The sequence below is a fragment of the Aspergillus neoniger genome, assembly GCF_003184625.1.
Source record: "Aspergillus neoniger CBS 115656 unplaced genomic scaffold BO87scaffold_39, whole genome shotgun sequence".
Classification (NCBI taxonomy): Eukaryota; Fungi; Ascomycota; class Eurotiomycetes; order Eurotiales; family Aspergillaceae; genus Aspergillus; species Aspergillus neoniger.
The window spans coordinates 42,196-61,559 of record NW_020291167.1 but is presented as its reverse complement, the minus strand read 5'-3'; the positions used below and the strand labels follow the sequence as shown (position 1 = coordinate 61,559).

General features: G+C 47.8%; 6 protein-coding genes and 1 non-coding gene across 7 annotated transcripts; 4 read left to right on the top strand and 3 right to left on the bottom strand.

The window, feature by feature from the left end:
• Window positions 1-74: 74 nt before the first annotated feature.
• On the bottom strand, window positions 75-507 carry BO87DRAFT_390328 (uncharacterized protein; the record flags this gene model as incomplete). The annotated part of the gene is made up of 2 exons (XM_025624928.1): window positions 75-169; window positions 246-507. 2 exons carry the CDS (start codon window positions 505-507, stop codon window positions 75-77), a joined length of 357 nt encoding a protein of 118 aa, XP_025475633.1.
• Window positions 508-1,625: 1,118 nt separating this feature from the next.
• On the top strand, window positions 1,626-1,712 carry BO87DRAFT_t231. Its single transcript has one exon. It is a non-coding gene; the product is annotated as a tRNA-Gly (tRNA).
• A 3,890-nt stretch (window positions 1,713-5,602) lies between these two features.
• BO87DRAFT_390327 (class I SAM-dependent methyltransferase) lies at window positions 5,603-7,155 on the top strand (the record flags this gene model as incomplete). Its single annotated transcript, XM_025624927.1, has 10 exons — window positions 5,603-5,659; window positions 5,741-5,775; window positions 5,841-5,894; window positions 6,015-6,048; window positions 6,099-6,134; window positions 6,187-6,305; window positions 6,363-6,388; window positions 6,441-6,471; window positions 6,518-6,872; window positions 6,922-7,155. The coding sequence occupies 10 exons, from the start codon at window positions 5,603-5,605 to the stop codon at window positions 7,153-7,155; spliced, it is 981 nt and encodes a 326-aa protein (XP_025475632.1).
• A 2,162-nt stretch (window positions 7,156-9,317) lies between these two features.
• BO87DRAFT_429823 (uncharacterized protein) lies at window positions 9,318-10,589 on the bottom strand (the record flags this gene model as incomplete). The annotated part of the gene is made up of 2 exons (XM_025627514.1): window positions 9,318-10,168; window positions 10,232-10,589. 2 exons carry the CDS (start codon window positions 10,587-10,589, stop codon window positions 9,318-9,320), a joined length of 1,209 nt encoding a protein of 402 aa, XP_025475631.1.
• Window positions 10,590-12,230: 1,641 nt separating this feature from the next.
• Window positions 12,231-13,650, bottom strand: BO87DRAFT_343192 (RTA1 domain-containing protein). The gene is made up of 4 exons (XM_025620768.1): window positions 13,497-13,650; window positions 13,076-13,447; window positions 12,782-13,024; window positions 12,231-12,730 (listed from the first exon to the last, which is right to left on the bottom strand). Exons 2-4 carry the CDS (start codon window positions 13,224-13,226, stop codon window positions 12,267-12,269), a joined length of 858 nt encoding a protein of 285 aa, XP_025475630.1. The 5' UTR covers window positions 13,227-13,447; window positions 13,497-13,650; the 3' UTR covers window positions 12,231-12,266.
• Window positions 13,651-13,928: 278 nt separating this feature from the next.
• BO87DRAFT_390324 (Zn(II)2Cys6 transcription factor domain-containing protein) lies at window positions 13,929-15,211 on the top strand (the record flags this gene model as incomplete). The annotated part of the gene is made up of 3 exons (XM_025624926.1): window positions 13,929-13,997; window positions 14,044-14,738; window positions 14,788-15,211. 3 exons carry the CDS (start codon window positions 13,929-13,931, stop codon window positions 15,209-15,211), a joined length of 1,188 nt encoding a protein of 395 aa, XP_025475629.1.
• Window positions 15,212-15,416: 205 nt separating this feature from the next.
• On the top strand, window positions 15,417-18,705 carry BO87DRAFT_400618 (uncharacterized protein; the record flags this gene model as incomplete). The annotated part of the gene is made up of 5 exons (XM_025625540.1): window positions 15,417-15,477; window positions 15,527-15,784; window positions 17,134-17,281; window positions 18,346-18,409; window positions 18,493-18,705. 5 exons carry the CDS (start codon window positions 15,417-15,419, stop codon window positions 18,703-18,705), a joined length of 744 nt encoding a protein of 247 aa, XP_025475628.1.
• Window positions 18,706-19,364: the final 659 nt, after the last annotated feature.

The following is a 19,364-nucleotide window of genomic DNA, read 5'->3' as shown; positions in this document are numbered from 1 at the left end:
TCATCATGAATAGCAGCGAACTGCCATATGTGTTATTCTTCGGAGAATATTCCTCTAAGTTACCAAGCATGAAACTATGTCTTGTGATCATTGTTGGTAAACATAGTCAACTTCTGGTTGGACTCGAGGGTAAAATCCACTTTAAGCAACCGTTCGTCATACCCATCATCTAGTTTATCACTATAAGCAGCATGTCGTATAAGCATGCATTTATCTACGGTAGTATCAAGCACCACTGCACTCACCATCCCCCACCAAGAACAAAATAGGAAGATCCCAACCAATAGTTGTAAGAGAAAGATACTTCCAAGCGCAAAAGCCGGTGAACAACACAACTAGACAGACTACTCTACAACATCTCGTATTCGAACCAAGCTCACTGGACGCCAAGACTTGACCATACCCCGCGCGGTACAGCAGACCAATCCATCCAGTCACCATTTCAACAGGAGCAGAGAAAAGAAGCGAAAGAAAAGTGAGACCGGAAGAAGTCCGCGCCAGCGGCATCTTGAATCCTGCGGGCTGCAGCCTCCATCACAAAAAGAGTGAGTTGTGTCGTATCGAGTTAGTCTCGTGACTTGGCCGGCAGATTTGGTCCACACAGAACTAGAAAAAGTACGTACTGCATTAAGCTGCGAGATAATGAATCCTCTCTGTGGGATAAGCGGGTGCACGGACTGTTATGATTATTTTCAGTTTGGTGCTTATGCTGCTGACAGTCCACGGTACTAAAGATGATGTAGGTGCAATTGGTAGGAACTTTTGTTCCATCCAACAGAAGTTGAGAGGTATCCGACGGTAACTAGCATGCTATCCGAGGCTAGTTAACTTACTGTGCTGCTAACTTTCGACAGTTTGTTCACTGTTCACTCATCACAAACTGTAGTTAACTAGTTGTCACGGGCTGGCTGTTAGTCACCCGCAGCTGCAACATGCTTAACATGCAGTATCTGACCGTAATAAGCCGAGAGTGATATATCCCCCAAACAAGCAGGGATGGAGGGGAAGGAAGGATTAGTCGAACACACGGGAAGAGGAAGGAAGACAAAAGTCCGCCCAGACACCTGTTACCGCATTGGGCAATGAGCGTCGTCTCGTTCTCCATCAACTCGAACGGTGTACACGGTAGTGACTAGTGTACGTAGCGAGGTCACAGAGTAGCCCGCCTTGTCTCCACAGGCTGTCAACCACATGGATTGGCTCTTGCAGGGGAAGGCACGGGATAAGAGCCGTGCCGTCCGTGAGGTTTGGTTTGGTTGGGGTGGTGTGGTTGAGTGGTGGTTTCTTGGGGAGGGTTTGTTCGGAGGATGTCATACGACTCCGTGTGTACTTGCATTTGGTCTTTGTTCAAAAGGGTAGGAGTCTACTCTGTACAGTACCTAGACTAGCTCTTGTCTGTCAGTCAGTCTCGGGTTTCACACGCTTGAATGAATCCCTGGCGGTTCGTCGGGTGACGTGGCATCCGCTCAGTGATTGACCGCTGGGTGATCGGATAGTCTAAACTCGATGAATCCATGGATCCCGGGGATACTCCTGAGCAACTGCCGAAAGTTAACTCATTGCTTTGTTCTTAACTATATCCATAACGTTATAATATCATAAGTGCCAAAGATGTACTATTGCCAGCGTTAGTGGTGTAACGGTAACATTCAACCCTTCCATGATTCGATTATAGTGAGGTTGGGCCCTGGGTTCGACTCCCAGCTAACGCATATGTGTTTTATCTTTTTCAGTTTTTGTTTATTCTTTTCTTCGAGCGCAAATGCCGGATGTACTTAGTATGCGTGATGAATTAGTATGTGATGCGACCAGCTGCACAACATGCACGGTTGGCCGACTGGTTCGTGGGGTGCGGGTAGCTGAACGATCGTCGTTCAACCAAGGAACCAGCAGGATCCCTTGCTTGTCTCTTTCCTTTATCGGTGAGTGGCACGAGTTGTCACCTGCAATGCTTCTTGCAATAACTGTGGGTTGTCAACCATTTGTCATTGGAATTGCGCTTGGAGGCATGCACACTTATTCAACTGGCCAGGAGATTTTGAACTGCCATCGGCTGTTATTGGTCTAGAAGAGCGCTTTCGCTCATGTGATCCGGAGTACACGGACTGAAAAATTAATACGCGACTGCCTTTGCACTGAAAGATCTAAATGTTTAGTGTCTTTACTATTGCCGTGGAACGGCGTCAACCGCCGGCCATTGAATACAAATCTACTACTGGTGGATGATATAGTAGAGCCGGTAAAATCTCCGACTTCTTTTCGCAGTCCGTTGTATGTCGTTGACACGACAAGTCAGACAACAGCCTTGCCGAGCACAATCCCAGACATTTGGCCAGAAATATCCCGGCAGCTGTACTGATTTTACCTGAGGACGGGCGTATTCGCACAGATGCGTGCGCGCTTTAGACTTCGGAGCAATGACTTGATGGAGCATCCAGGCCGGACACGATTATACCTCAGTGAATTATTGAAATGAGGAGAGCCGGCTGGGGGGAGGTCCAATCAGCTGAGATATGATGCCTTCCTTCAATTCCAAGTCCGCAAATGAAGGTATATCAACGAATGTTAAGGTCAGGCTCATCACGATCAGTGGTTCGGGCCGTTTCCCGTCCCTGACAAAGAGACCGCCGGTGAGGTGCTAGCAAACACCTGTGGCTACCAGTTCTGACCGTCGTGTCTCCTATATGGCTGTGAGTAAACAAAGAACTGCGATGCAACTCAAACCTTATAGGGATAGATGGTGAGGCGCGAACAAGAGATGGGCTGACAGGCATTGCGTGACCCCGAGCGGCCAAAGGGTGTCGTGGCGTGTGACTGGAAACGCAGCCAGCACAATGCCAGATTGGGCAAGAGCGATCCCTGGCCGTTTGCTGTTGTATGTAGGCGTATTAACCTCACATAAACCCTTTTTGCGCTTGATTCGCACGGAAATACGGGGAAAGTCGGTTCGGGATTCGGGCGGGGAGGGCTCGGAGGTACTTTGTAGCTAGCACCAAAGTACTAACCAGCTGGTCCATCCATCTCCGCCAGATCAACGTTCATTCGACCAGGATGTGTGCCAGGCAGAAACTAGCACGAAAATTCTTAGTCCCCGGGAATAAATCGGCATGGGTGGCGATTGCTGAGAAACTCGACAAACGTCATGGCTGACGTGGAAATTGTTCTTTTCTTCGATCGGAAATCTTTTCCTGTCGTCCAGCATGACTTTTGCGATATTGAGAACCACGTGTGATTGTCTATTGCCTGGCAGATCGACGTTGGGGTAACCAGGAACCGTCGATAGTATATAGAGGCGAATTCAATAATCAATGCAGCGACGATGATGACTTTGTCATGCCACTGTTGCAGGGTAACAGCGCGAACACTCTTTAGGCCGATCAGCGACAGGCGAGGTGCTGTGGTTACTCAAAACGTAGACTCGCAGGCATAACGGTGAAGGATCGTAGAGCATGGGACGAGCCGAAAGGAGTGGACCCGACTGCTAAGCCTGAAGAATCGACGGTGACATGGCGAAATGGACGGACGGCACGAAGAACTTCTCTCGGGGGGGCTTATTGGTGAGAATCTGGATCTAGTGGAGTGGAGGCATGGAGGCAACTCCACAGCCGCTGGAGGGTCTGAGGGGCCCGGTGGGCAGCAGGGTTTTTTCTATTATTCAAGACGAAGAGACAGGGAAGATCATGGTCAGTTGGTCGAAGAAGAGGGAGAAAAGTGACCATCCAGGGGCGAGGAATGGATCAACCACGCAGGGCGGGAGAAAAGCAAGGCATACGAAGGCAGCCGAGGGGGGTTTGAGCTGGATAGTTATATCTAATAGTTTTCTACTAGTTCAAATTTGAGGGAATGTGATGTGCGCGATCCATCGAATTTGCTGCCCGCCACTCTTGTCTCCATTCGGCCGACATACTAATTAATGAATGGATTCCCCGATCGTGGCAGCGACGGATGGCCGTGCGATCGACTAAACCCGATGAAGGGATTGTAGAGGATGCGTGGAGAGCTGGCACTGGCAGGGAAGCTGCAGGCTGAAGTGCAAAAAAGTACACTGTAGTACTTGTGTATGCAGCAGCAGCAGGAGAAACTTGCCTCCGAATGGCAAGTTGCCCATAAAGAGATTCTTCAGGGAATTGACGTGGTTCTTTAGCCTGAGGGTCATGGCACATGGCAAGAAATAGACTCTGGGCAAAGACTCTGGGTCCGCTGGAGCTGCAATGGCGATTCGTTGCAGGGGAGTGTGCAGAACAGGTCCAATGTCGATCTAGTCCAGGTGTAGTGATGATGATCGATGCTGTATTTGATCATTTTCTTCTGCTCTGCGCGGGACTTTTACCCAGTCAATCAATTATGGGGGGAGGGAGGAGTCGAGGTCGGCTACTAGTGCGGATAGCCATGTGTCGCTCTCCTTTTTTCTTCAGACTGCTTAGGGCAGATTCGAGAGATGTGTGTATACACTGGGATATCCACAGAGTATATGATATCTATATGATGAAAATCGAGAGATTAAATCAGCCAATAAATGATATATAAAATAACTAATATAGAAATCAAACCTCATCATGCAACTAGAACACCTCCTCGTAACAAGTAAAAGTCGATGCAGGCGGAGAAGAATCCGGCTGGCCCCGATAGGCGGACAAGGAGAGTTAGTGGGATGGATAGTCGTTCAGCGTCAACCGAACGGACCAACAAGCAGCTGTTGTTCTGTTGCTTCGCCAGTAGCTGCCCTGCTGCATCCCGGTAAGCGACCGCCAGTCGGCCAAGGACTGACTGACTGGGTTAGGAGGGTGGAAGATGAAATGAAGCCCGAGAGTTTTAGTCCTCTCGGGCACTACTGTACACACTACTAGTCCTTACTAGTCCTACTTACAGGCCCTGAACACCGATGGACGAATGGTTGAGGGTTAAAACGGTCATCGCGCATGGGGGTTTTTTTTTGACCAGCTTGACCTCGGACCTGGTTCATCGCTTCTTTAATTAATCTAAAGGTGTTGGCTGCAGACACGTCCTTTTATTTTTTTCTGTTTTTCATTTCTATCATCAACCTATTTTCGTCCATTGGCATTTATGCTTGTCCTGCTTATCCCTCGAATACTCTGCTCTTCTGCCAGTATTCATTTCATCACGGCGTATCCCACCACTTACGAGTCAAAGTCATACCTTAAATCCCTTCTACTTTACTCAACTGGGTAAAGACACTCCTTTTCCACCCCCCGGTCGCATATTGGGTCTTCCCCGGTGTGCTAATCTCGATCTGATCGTGCGGTTGGAATAGTTGCTTTCGGTACTGTACTTCTTCCTTGTTTTCTCGTGGCTTCTAGTCCGCCGTCAGTCTAGCCCTGGGGAAATCAACTTCCACCGGGTTACCCCCATCCCTCCCCTTTCTTCTTGTGTTCTGGAAACTCGCACCTTGTTTCCTTGTTCGACAAATCTTATTTATTTATTATTCTGGGGCATTGAAACTTAATTAGTGGGTGATCTGATCACCGTTGCTTATTATTACGATATCATTAGAGAGCGACTTGACGACCCTCTTAACTTATTTTTCCCATCCCATCCCTTCCCGCATCGCCCGCCCGTCATCGCCCTCTTTTCTCAATCCACCATGTGTTCCGACCGCGCTCCTCCTCCTCCCCCGGAATCCAGCGTCATTGAACCTGATGTGCGTATCTCTCCATCCCCCCAAACTTCAATTTGACTTTGCTCTCTTGTCAGCTCTAACTTTGTTTACCCCCCACCACAGAACTTCAGCGACAATGATTCCACCTATCCCGGCTCGTAAGTTCCTACCCGCGACCTTCCCGACGTCTGGTTCCAACGGTTCGCGCTGACCGCAATCACAGGCTGGGCGACGCCAGCTACACCACCAGCATCACGTCCAGTGCCATGAACTATGCGTAGGTTCTCCTTGTTCCGCCACTCCTCCTTGCGACAACTAACCCATCCAGATATGAGGTACAGGAACCCATCCGCACCCACCCTTCGAGCCTCGGCTAAGTGTCGCAGAACGGTCGCAGATACCATTCCTACCACGAGGGAGAATACGTCCTGGTATGCCCCATTCGATCATCCACGTCGCATCGCCCCTGCTGATCTCACAGCCCAATGATGAACAAGAACAAGATCGTCTCGACCTGGTTAGTGGCGCATTCTGAACCCGACGGGCGAGTTCAGCGTTGACCGGAACAGAGCCACCACATCTATCGCATGCTCTTCAAGGGAGAGCTGAACAGAGCGCCCATCAAGAATCCCGCGCGCGTACTAGACATTGGAACCGGAACGGGAATCTGGGCGATCGACTATGCCGAGTAAGCGGGGACATGTGATACCTCTGACAATGAATTGCGCTAATTGCGTGCTGGCAGCGAGCATCCCGAGGCAGAAGTGATCGGTACGATGAGCGACACGACTAGGAATGATGGATCACTGACAAGATGACGCAGGAAATGATCTCAGTCCAATTCAACCGTCCTGGTAGGTGTTGCCAGCTGCCATTGAGGTCCCGCCACTGACCGTGCAGGATTCCGCCGAATTGCCGATTCGAAGTCGATGATTTTGAGCAACCGTGGTCCTACAGCAAACCTTTTGATTATATCCACGGTCGGGAGCTAGAAGGCTGCGTTCGCGATATCGACAACCTCTATCGCCAAGCTCTAGAAAATCTGAAGCCGGGAGGATGGATGGAAATGGCCTCCATGGAGGTCAACACATACTCGGACGACGATACACATTTAAGGGCCAAGAATCTGCTAGAGGGTATAGTCTATATGCATGACTGCGCGCGGGAGTATGGAAAAGACATGACCAGTGTTCACAGCTGGAAGGAGAAGATGGAAAAGGCTGGATTCGTCAATGTCCGGGAAGAGATCTTTAAGGTATTATTCCCGGCACATTGTGGTTTAATATTCATACTGACGGTCGCAGCTCCCCCAAAGCCCCTGGCCGAAGGACCCCAAGATGAAAGACCTCGGTCGCTATCACCAAGTCAACATGTTCGAGGCGCTGGGCCCGTACTGCTACGCGCTGTTCACGCGCGTGATGGGCTGGGAAAGAACGGAGATTGAAGTTTTTGTCGCCGGCATGAAACAGGAGTTGCGCGACTTGAATAACCATTTGTACACGAAAGTGCACATTGTGTACGGGCAGCGGCCGGAATGACATAGGGTGTGAGCATCTCCCATTGTGTCTGGTGTCGGCTGTTTTGATTATCGGGGCTTTTCTCCTTCTGATCATGTGATATGACCCCATTCATTAAGCGTCTTTTCACGTCATGTCCAGTACTACTTATCATAATGCTTGTTGAATACGATGTAGGGTGACCTACAATGATTACACTACCATGCTTTATCGTCCATCCAACCCCTTGAGGGAATTCACCGACACTTTCTATATTTTGACTCCGGTGCTGCATACCACTACAGTCATCACCCATAACCATCCCATAATCCCCCCCTTGATTTAAACCACAGATTCCCCACTAAACTCCTCCCAATCTTTAACCGTGGAAATCCTCCCTCCTCTAAACGTATCACATCGGATATGTCGTAGCCCGATGTTGTTGCCTGCGTCGGGCTTTGGTGTCGAGGCGACTTTGCCATTTGGGTCTCTCGTGTGTTGCTGGCATGAGCATGAGGGGTAGTTGGTGTGGGGTGATAAAAGCAAGTGTCGCATAATCTACTTGTGCGGTCTGTTATGCTGATCATTATCGATTAGGATTGATGCTCATTGAGTAGTACTATGTTAGGTGGATTTGGAACAGAGCAATACTGTGCCCTAATACGGTAAATTCTGACAATCCTATTATCATCATATGCATCCTTCTGACTATCGACCACTGCTATATCTCCCCAGTCAGTCTCTGCTCTTTTCAGATATGCTCCGCCAGTGGGATTAGATCTCCTGTCATAACAGTCCAAAGTTAATCGTCACTTGTCACACCCAAATAGACAATAGACTACTTAGTAGAGTAGTATCTTGTCCCGTATCTCTCTTGAGACCAAAACAGATTGGTCATTTGATATCCGTGAAAATACCCAGATTGATGTAAATAACGACCGTTCCCGACTCCAATTTTGACTATTACCCGACGGACAATCATTCGATAGTGGCATAATACCAGGGTTTAGCGGCTCCAAGAGGACAGCAAAGACAATAATACCTGGATAGATATAATAGGCTTTGGGCTGTTTCTGCCAAGTAATCATTTGGCTGCATGTCAAGACAAACATCCAGTTATGGTTGAGATATTGGAATTTCAATGGATGAATTTCGCACTGTATAACAACAGTGGTTAAGAGGGGATAACTGCGTCTGAATCCTAATAACCAACAGGGAGCCCTTACAGGCGGTGATAATTTCATGAGAGCACTAAATAGATTTGATAAGCAGACTGAATATAGTTTTAAGCTCCTGAATAATAGTCTTAATAAAAATAATAAATTTAATTATAGAATTCTTAATTCTTATTATAAATATATTTAGCTAATTTAGTAATGGCTTCAGTATCAGTCTTAACTCTTGATCTTAAATTTAAATCTTTACTCGTAAGGAGTTCCCTTAGCTCTTTATAAATTATTATAATACTGCTGTAGATTATGATAAATTTTAAGATAGGATTAAATTTATATAAAATATTAATTATACAGCTCAGTAGTGGATATTCTCAGAGCTGAATATATATTTATAGGGATGCAGTTAGTTTATGACAGTGATCAGTGAGTCGCCTAATGAGTATATGTGATGCGCTACATCGCCGAGTTTATGTTGTAAACAGGCTTTTCTCGGGTAGTTTGTCAGGCCAAACTTCAGTCTGAAGCAGAGCCCATCCCCAGCCATAATCACGTAGACTTGAATAGAAGCTGAAAATGCTAAGTAGAAGATTCTTATATAAACCCTGTTTAAGCCAGAGGAAAAGAATATATATATATAATCAAGATAAATAAGCATCTTAGAAATAAGATAAAGAAGAACTAAGAGAAAATTAAATAATTCACAGGCAGCTCCTACAATGGTTTATAGTTTTAATTTTATGTATGACCACATCTTGCTCTTATTATATATTTAGTTATATTAAGCTGCAGTGATAATCTTCCTATACTGCAGTCCACGTAGTTCCATGTGCTTAGTGGGTTACGTATGTACACTGTAAGGTTATGGGATTTGTGGGCGTCCAGTGCCATCTTCCTTGCTCCAAACTGTGAAGCACCTGCAAAAGGGAGCTCGATCATGTAAAAGAATATGAGTTTGATAACATGGGAACAATAAAAGACTAATACACATAAGCTATGGTGCTAAGACCGTACAAGGTTTAAAATCCCATCCTATGAACCCGCTCGTGCAAATTGGGTATCATGACCACCAAGGCAGACCAGCTTTTCCACTATGCTGTTCTGAAAAGTCGACGATCCCCAATTCAGTATACTGGACAATTTAGCTATAAAATCAAACGCACTTTCTTTATGCGTCGTTCGCCAAATGCCAATGTTGGCCATACAGTAGCTGGCGTCAGCCTCGTCCCAAAAATGAGCCCAGAGCTCGCAGACAGGTCCTTCCGTGGAGGCAGAGAAGGTAAGCAGCTGGCCAGAAGCGGTTTCCAGCGGCACTTCGCACGCCTTATAAAGTTGCTTTAGCATTCCTATGGCGGATGCACAACCAACCGCAGCCTGATTTTGTGCCTGATAGAGATTGCCGCCTGTTGCACCGGATTTCGCTTCGACAAGGCAGAACGGGAAGCGTAAATAGAGCGGGGTTACTCCAGGGTCGCTAACAAGACCACGGAACTCCTGGAGGTCATTCAATAGATACTTTGCATTTGCAACCTGACGAGATCGTAATGCCTGCGCGAGTGAGTCATCCGCAATACCTACACATATGTCGGGTCTCGGGGTTTTCAGTAAGAATGGTGTCATGGGTGCTTGCCCGGATGCTGTTTTCGAAGCTGGAGCCAATCTGTTCGGACTCGATTCAGGAACAACGTCGAGCTGCAATTCACCTTGCCCTCCATTTCGGACAGTCTGGGCTGCGGGGTCTGGGGGATTGGGATCCGAAGGCATATTGCTTTGGGAACACCCTAATTCTTGACCTCCGCCTTGATCGCATAGCCGCTTTCTGGGCACAGAAGGCAGGGGGAAAGACGGTTGGTGGACTTTTGGTTTTAGGTCAGGTTGCCAATCTATTAAGTAGACACATTGTCAGCTCCGCAACGTTGGCTGGCTATACAAGTCAAATGTAGTACCTCTGTTTTGTGCGAGTAGTAGATCTGAGGGCATCAACTGTTCCATGATATCATGCAAGAGCGAGGTCCAATCAGCTTCACCGGCCTGAGCGGCGGTGAGTTTTAGAGATTTCTGTTGAAGCTTTGATGCTAAATCTGAGAGGGTGACAGTATCCGCGGTGCGGGTTCCAAGAGCGGTATTGATTCGGTCTTGTACTTCTTCAGGCACGTTCACAACATCAACGTAAATACCTGCACGGAATAGTGTTCGCGAGCGGTAGGTGGATTCGCCCAACTTCTGCGGGCTTGAGGATCGAGACCGAGAGGTGGATGTGACACTAGAAGGTGCAGGGAACACTGGGTTCACTCCTGACGCCATATTGAACTGTGCTAGATACTCCTCCGTTAATGGAAGGCTAGCAGTAGTGTCAGGAATTGAATCCCGCCAAGATCTGATTTGCTTGTCGCAAGGGTCCTTTGCCGGAAAAGCATACTCTGCACTTCGCTTCATTTTGGAGCCTCCTCTCTTTTTTAATGTTTCTAATCAAAAGGACACGGGCCTTGTTCTGACGTGGCATGGACTGCGCTGTTTCCCTGCAATGATGTTTGGTGTTTGGCAGGGGTGGTCCTGCCCCAGGCATCTACTAACTAGTTGATCGGGAACTGTGCTTACTCAGCCATGACTCATCAAGATGAGGGCAAAAGAAGGTCACCTTCCCCAGGTATCGACAGGATATTTATGTCTTCAATCCGAACCCCAGACAATGCCCAGGATCATGTACTAGATACCCATATTGCGAACAAGATCTAGAAACGACGCTGCCTTGGTTCAGCCCCTGAGACTCCTCCACTGCTAGGCTCTGAGGTGCAGTCTCAACATCAACAAAATCGACCTTCATCTTGCCCTGCTATCTGCAGTTATGGCAGCCTGGTTGGCAACTCCGGAACCGCTGGAAAGTCCTTTCAGAGACCTTCGTACTTTGGGTCATATATGGGCGACATGATATTAATAGAGGATATATTGATGCAGAGGCGTATCGGTGGTGGGTTCTTCAACCCCAAAATTAGTATTTCAGACAATCTGTCGTCCATTGATCTGTGTAGTGGACCACTATCTGTGGGGTATTCCGGTCACTCGCTGGAATTCTCATTATGATTTATACCATGCAGGACTTGCGAAGGTTCCCCGCCAATTTTGAGATGGCGGCCTTTATTTTTGGCTCCGCAGTCAAACTAGCAGTATAAAGTAGGGATTATTAGCCAATGGCGGACATAATCCTCAATCAATTTTACCGATAACGTTCTTCATGAGATGGTTTTGGACCAGATTATCATTTAAATGGTGTAACCTGACTATGAAATAGGCTTGGCTAAATGCAAAATGTATTATTATACTTAAAGTACATTGCCATCCCCGCTATGATGAGTTGTAAAAGGAAGCAAGCCATGCGTAGTAGAGGAGCTGATCAATCGACCAATATATTGTCCCGTCTTATGGCCGCATATCGTATCTTTCAATAAATACGGGATGCTGCTTATAGGCCCCCTAGTAAATGTCTTCCGATTGTGTACTAGTGTACACTAGAATCAATAGAATGGTTGCATGGAGGGGATAGTAGGTGTAGGGTGTCGTAGCTCCTTAAGTTATTACCAGTGGATGCAGCCATTGCTTACTTGCTGTGTGGTGTAGAAGGGAAGAATGATCGACATCGAAAAAGAAAGAGAAGACGACAAATCATGTAGACTGCATGGAATATGAGGTCAAGTCACTACCTGGATTGAATTCGGGGATGGTAATATTTGTCAAAGATGCATCAGCGGACAGAAGGATTTCACTACGATCGGGAAGCAAATGGGAATGACTACGTGCTAGCTATTCATCATGAAGATGGATGAGGAATGTGGCTGTATTGAGTGGCCTGGCCATTCCATGAGATCCCTGGCCAATTGTTGCAGGATGTTTCACCAAAAGTGCAGGGCACAAAAACACATGGGAGGAAAAGAAACGAACGAGCCCTAAATACCTACATTCTATACATCTATTTCAGTGGAAATCTCAACTAGAATATAATCTCTGCAACTGCACACTCTCCCTCTTATCCACCTTCACCTCCTTGCCTGAACCCAAAACCTTGGACGGATGAAGCACGCTAATCACAATCATCGCAAAGAACATCAACATCGCATCAAAAACATAGCTGAAAGCCTCATGGCTCATCAGATATCCATCATTCCCGCCAGCATACTCGATCATGCGAAAAACCGACCGTATCAAGATTAGTATACTGGCGATATATAATCCTACCATAGTCGTCTCCCAATTGGGGTTGCGCCAACCACTGCGTGCAATACACGTAGACATTGACTTTTCTGTAGGATTTTGATGGATGCGATAGTGAAAAAGCGTCGCAATTATCACAAAGACACTGAAGAAAATGAGCTGGACTGCTAGTCCGCCCATAATTACGTTTTCACCGGTGGTCATTCCGCTGAGAGTGCCGCTGGCCATGATGCCGCCGCCTAGAGCCATATTAGTATGATCAAGACACAGATATCGAATGGATGTCCTACCAGCTCCTTGCAGAAGAAAAGATAGCACATCTCCAGTGACGAAAACCGCCGTAAGCCATCTGATTGGAACAAGACTCAGTCTTTCCGCGTCGAGGAGAGTAATAAGCCGTCCGAGTGTCATATAGATCGCTGCAGCGTAGAGAGGAGGGGCGAGTAGAATTAGGATAGCTTGCATAGCGTATATGGGCACGCTTTGAGTGTTGTTATGTGCTAGTGCACGCGCAATATATCCGATGACTTGGACTGTGTGGTAGGTTAGTGTAAGTCGGCAAGTCCGTATGCGGCTTCACGAACATATTCCGCCCAGCACGAAGCAGGTAAAATACCAGGCTCGCGCTTGGGCCATTTGGTAGGCATGGTAGGCTGTTATGAAGATGAACAATGCTATGAAGAGAATTGCTGCCGCCAAAGACGGGGTGTAGCGATAAAGCTCGTATGAAGACATCGGGCATGCAGATCACTGGCTATGATGAAAACTGGTGCTCTAGGAAGTGTTTCAACTTTCATGAGCCTTTATGACGGGGATGCTATGCGATGGACTAAATGACTGCTCGTCCAGCTCTTTTTTTCGACTCATGTCAGCCTTTTTGGGGTAACTTGGCATATCTTCAAGGAATAGGGATGATTTATGTCGTCAACTTTATAACAACCAATTTAGATCTAATACTATTTTCATCAGCCTAGGATAGTATATACGTATGAAAATAGCACTAGCCCTCAAATGGTTGACTCGTTCTCGCTATCGCTTCCCTGCGTGAAGGGCATTCGTTGGGTTGCCGAGTGCTCCCCAGCAAGTTTATTCTAATCTTAGTGTGCCTGGCATTTGGGATCGGAGTCTGGTGGGGTTCAATACGTATTTCTGGCTAGGCTGAAACGTCAACAGCGATTGAGATAAGCAGGAGAATAGGAACAAGTACCAACTCTGCTTTGTGGTAGGGGCTATCTATCTTTGGGGAGGGCGGAGACTAACGGATCCACCGCCTCTCCACTCGATCGAAAACTTCATCACCGGCACGCGTTCCTCGTTCTCGTTCTCGCTTCCGCTCTCGTCTGTCGTATATTTCCTGTTCCTCGCAGTAACGTCCGATGCCTACACCACTCCTCTCGGGATTGTGTGGAAGTCTATCTAGTCTAGACTTCATTCGATATGCCTCCGCGACGAGCCCATACGAAGTCCCGGAACGGATGCGACCAGTGCAAATCTCGGCGAGTCAAAGTGCGTTGTCCGCTCTCCAGCCTGGAATTTCCGCTGATCCCCACAGTGCGATGAAGCTCAGCCATGTGCCAACTGCGTGAAACGACACTTGACGTGCACGTTTGAACGTCGCCCACCCAAACCCGAGCCGTATCCCAGTACGCAGTCGGGCAAATTGTCCGAGTCGCCGACCGTTTCATCAAGAATCGACGATGCCATTGCCGCCTTTCAGCATCAAGTCGCCGATGCATCTGCTTTTCTCCGCGAGTGGGGCGCGCAGGACCCCGAATTGATGCACCATTATTGCATCTATGCCTCAAAGACTCTGTCTGATCGGGAGGTGATCCGTGGTGTCTGGCAGGTTGAAGTCCCGAAGATTGCCTATTCGTACGAGTTCCTCATGCATGGCATCCTGTCGCTGTCGGCCCTGCACTTGGCCTACACTAGACCCGAAAGATACAGCCACTATCTGAACAGCTCAAACTTCCACATGGCGCTGGGCCTGCAAACATTTCGTATTATCTTACAAAACCCAACCAAACAGAATTGCGAGGCACTCTTCTGCTTCTCAAGTCTGATCATGGTATGGACTTGTGGAGCGCCGACCGATCTAGGTGATAGCCGCCCCTTGGAAAGTATAATCCGCCTTTTCAACCTGTGTAGGGGAATCATGACGCTTCAACCATTTATGTCCCACGTTGAAAACGGTCCTCTTGCGCCGTTATTTCTAAGAGACTTTCGATCCGACCCTGGCCCACCCGAGTAAGCTCTGCCCCATACTGTAATCTGGCGCATGCTAACCGACAAACAGAGACCATGTCCAGTCTCTGCACTTCCCAGGATTGGGCGATCAATTAGATGCGATCAGACAATTAATAGCATCAGAACCTCTTAGTGAGCAGGAGAGACTCATCTACCAGCAGGCCACTGACTGTCTGGAAAAAGCATTCTGGCGTTTGCAGGTTTGTGAAAAGCCGGCCCAATGTGGCATCATTTACATGTGGCCGATCAGTGTGCGGGATGAATTCGTAGGCTTTCTGCTGGACAAGAGCCCGATCGGTCTTATTCTGTTGGCGCAATATTGTGCCCAGTTATACCTGTTTCGTGGGTACTGGTTCGTAGAGGACCGCTCCCACGAGTTGCTGTCTGCAGTAGCTGCTGCCCTACCGTCACGGCTTGCACACTGGCTGGACTGGCCAAGACAGTTTTGCTCCAGCGGTAGCCTTCCTGAGTGATGTTATATTGCTTTGTCTCTCGGCCATTCAACCTCTCTCCTCACACTCAGAAGGCATCTATGGCCATCGCCTGGACCAGCGATGGACTAGCCCAAAGCGGTTAGAACACCCCCTGACCCTCAGGCACAAGCGCCGGCCACCAGGCAGCGACATCCATCGCTCCTCCTTTTTATTTTTCCGGATCCACGCCTGTCCGTGCCTCGCAATGAGGGTCCGTTTAATTCCAGTCGCCCTGGTGGCTGTCGGCATATTTATTTTGACCTGGGGTATGTTCCTTTTTCTCATCGTCCAACCAGTACGCTAATGACGCGTTAGCCGCACTATCTAAGTCCTGGACAGGCTCCGGCGAAAATGTGGCATTCTGTGCGGATTGCTTAGGCTATGTCAGAGACGTCGATACGATGTTCCAGAAGAATACTGGAGCTTGGGCCAACTCGCAGTTCTTTCGTTACGCACTCGATAAATCGTGTCGAGGTCGGATTTTGATTACCGGTCGATGTCTGCAGTATCGACGCCGGCTTCTTGAGAAGCCAGCGATTTCCATGTCGCAACTTGATAGTCCATATGAGGCCTGTAGGGCCATCCAAGCCTGTAAATAAATAATATTATCCTGATTCCTGTCATATGTCCGATTCTTCATATTGAAGACTGTTGTAAAATGTACTTAGCATCCTTCCAAGTTTCAGTGTCGTAAAGAGAGAATATAGAAATCCTTAGTATCATGATATACGCCGCTTGAACCAATCGGCCATGGGCCAAATGGAAAGAATGATTGGAACTAATTTGAGATCCTCTATCGATTCCATGACTCGTGCTCACGTGGCTTTTCGTAGTGACGTATCCTAGATGAATTCGGGCTTTTTCGTGAATCTGGCGGAACATCCCGTCTTTAGTCACGCATTTATAGTGACGATTCTTAAGCCTACTTCACGGATACCCCAGTCACGTAGACATCTCAGTCACGTATCTGACAAATTCGCATGTGCTGATTCACGAAGCTATATCCAGTGACCGCCTGGTCATTGAAGAGGGCTTCTTCTTGTCTGGGTATAAATTTCTCTCATCCTACCTTCCTCCTTCCTTTCTCTCTCCCTCCTCTATCTCTCTCAAGCAGCCCAACTCTCTTATGTTCCTTCTGATTTATATTCCTGAGTTCACCCTCACTTAGTGAGAAGCACGAGCAAGAAACAACACCTTAGGTGGATGGGACATGGAGGGCATCATGACACCTCCCAAAGTATGCCTCTTCTCTTAACGATTACCCTTTTGTACATCATGGCTAAAGGTGCAAGGCAGCTTACCTCTTCATCGCTGCACATGTACACCATCAGGTCATGCTTCTTGCCTCTCTCACAAGAGGTTCACAAGTTTGGCCATATCTGAGTGTTTTGCCTGTTCACACGGCGGGCTGTCGCAGCAACTACTTTGAACAGGACCCGCTTTAACATGTGTGGCTTGTTTAGATTTGACCTGTGTGTTGTTGATATTTTCACACGCTGTCTCGTTCCATCTCTCTATCACTTCTTCCTCTTTGCTTCTCTGACTGTTGTGTTCTCTGATGGGGCTGCTTTTGAGCCGAACACACATAGATCTGGACCATACCGTATGATTCTACTCCAGAAACAAGCCACTGCATCTTGCTTCGTTCTTCGCGCTGATCTTTATCTCTCAGATAGTCGTATGCCACGCAGACTCGAAGAGGATCTGTCGTCCTAATGAATGTCCTTCTATACTGCGATCAAGCAGAGGATCGTCACATGGCTTATTCCGGTGCCTATGCTTAGGAGAGCCCACAATATAAGCGTGGCGTGGCTAGTATATTCATGCCTCAATGTCATGGTCAACTGAACAGTTGGACAGGTAAGCATCCATTCACGAAAATCTCATGAGTGATCGATCTCTGATGATACAGTACTCTCTAGTCAGCACAAGTCAGGGCAGAAGAAGCGGCATACAACGCCGACAGAACTTGGAGATTCGCTATACATTGCTCAGAATGCTGAGCAAGATTCGCAATGCTGCCTCCCTCAAAGGCGGCGATCCGATCAACTCAGAAATTTGTGACGACGAGTTATTATCTCGCTGTTGTTGCCAATGGCTCATGGACTTGGCAAGAGCATATGCAAGTAATCTGCATTTACTGCCAACTCGATTTAAAACGAGGAGTTATTAATAGCTTTCAGACCCATCTGGCATGTTCTACGCTATCAGACGTCAAGCAATCATGCACGCTGGTTATCACGGAGCTATCGGCTAAAGGTTGCGGATTACCCGAGCCAGGTCTACATGGCAGGACTGAACGCATCGATTTAGTCAATTTGGCTGCATCTCTAGAGCATCGTCAGGACCATTAAGCCACTGTGCTGGGTCGGTCGGCTTTTCTGCTACCAAACCTCGTTCTGATAGTTGAAACTGAGCGAACCCAACCACCTCTGGCATGAGTGTCTGTCATTGCTTCACGCTTCACTCGAGAATATCTGTGGCATCTTCCAAGCATCGGCCAAGCATCACGCGTTGCTCGGACAGAATTTGGCGACGCATTGCCGGTCCCGCGGAGCGAAAACAATAACCGTCATTTCGCTCTTTCTCCTGAACCTCAACAGATAGGATCCAGTCAGGCTGAGGACTACGAATCGGCTTGGAACCACTGCTACACAGTATTGCTTAAGAAATATCTCCCGGACCTAGACACTTCCTACCTTTCTGTGACTGTGTTATCGGCCTTGACGACTGATTCGAGCAATTGAACCAGCTCATGTGTTCCCTTAATCGTTACCGGCCACTACTATGTCTGATACAATATGTCTGATACACTAAACATCTCATCGTCGGGTCTTGCTAGTTGAATAAAAACTGCAGATCCAGCAGTCTACATCTACGCGTTGTTCCTATCCGTTGATCGAAATAGCTATACTGCAACGACCTTGGTATCCATTCCCATGCGAACAAGACCAAAAACAAAAGCCAATTGACGATTTGATATATCGTGCCATCAACATTTCATCTTGGTCACTCCAAAGAAATCCGAACCAACGAGATGGGCTTCTGAAGGCTCAATGATCTTGGACGATGAGCGCACCACTATCAAACGATAACAAATATCTTATATACATACCTCCACCAGAGATCCGAAGCCAAATATATGGCCATATCTTTGAGCCTCATGGGGTTGGCCTTGTGCCACAGAGCGAGAGAAAGGTCGAAGGAAGCACTTGAAAAGGCTCCGGTCTCAACTATTTCATTGACACTACGGCCACGTAACTCGGTTACACCCTCCCCAGCCATGCTTCATGTCCCTTCCACGAGCGGGGCTTGACTTCATAATATTTCTGATTACCACTTCGATCGCATATTCCTCGATGCAGATGGAGGAAGCGCTACTCATCCTATGCGGTCGGCAAGTTACCCTACAGGAGATCGAGGGAGCAAGGGCCAATGTGTCACGATACATGGTCTACCCACAGAGCTACGCGGGCCAACAGACAGGGCGCTAACCAGCTTGGTTTCATCCGCAATCAAATTTCTGGAACATAATGGGGCGAACTACTTATTTGATGGGATGGCTCTTTATATGCGGTACCAATTATAGGTACCATCAACCGGACGCATTGGCCTTTGCCCCTTATCTCAAGGGATACGTTCCGTCTTCCAAGCGTCGATCAGAATCCTTCGGTGTTGGATCAAAGATCCCCAAGAATCCACCCGAACGCCGTGAACATGAACACATACGAAGACGCGATTAGTATGGTCGAAAACAAGGTATACGACGTGCACTATAAAGCGGGCTTTTTCATCCATGACATAATCGGTGTGTACCATGCTCTGGTGGGAGATTTGGACTGGGTTAATCGAATGCCTCCAGGAAGTGATCAGACACAGCCATTCGCGAATCCGTGACACGCACGACGTTCGAGTCTGGAATATTCATAGCACTGTTCGATATTTGACTATAGAGTGCTCCTATAGACAATCTGCTTCCTGCTTATCAAGAGGGAAGAACCATCCGAGACTACTTTATCCAACATTATGGATGCCCGCCAGCTCATCCTTCAGTTGCGGCGTAATGGGGTTCTAGTTCTGGCTTGCATTTTCGAAGTCCGGGGTCATCTCCTTCGGCGCAGAGGCCGGCTTGAAGGGGTCAAGCCCTAATCAC

Excerpts from the sequence above, each read along its gene's own strand:
- BO87DRAFT_343192 (XM_025620768.1), bottom strand. The coding sequence starts at position 13,226 with ATGTCTTCATACGAGCTTTATCGCTACACCCCGTCTTTGGCGGCAGCA. Across the intron at positions 13,025-13,075 it reads CTTCGTGCTGGGCGGAATAT|TCCAAGTCATCGGATATATT; the intron begins GTTCGTGAAGCC and ends CCTACCACACAG. Across the intron at positions 12,731-12,781 it reads TTTTCTTCTGCAAGGAGCTG|GCGGCGGCATCATGGCCAGC; the intron begins GTAGGACATCCA and ends ATATGGCTCTAG.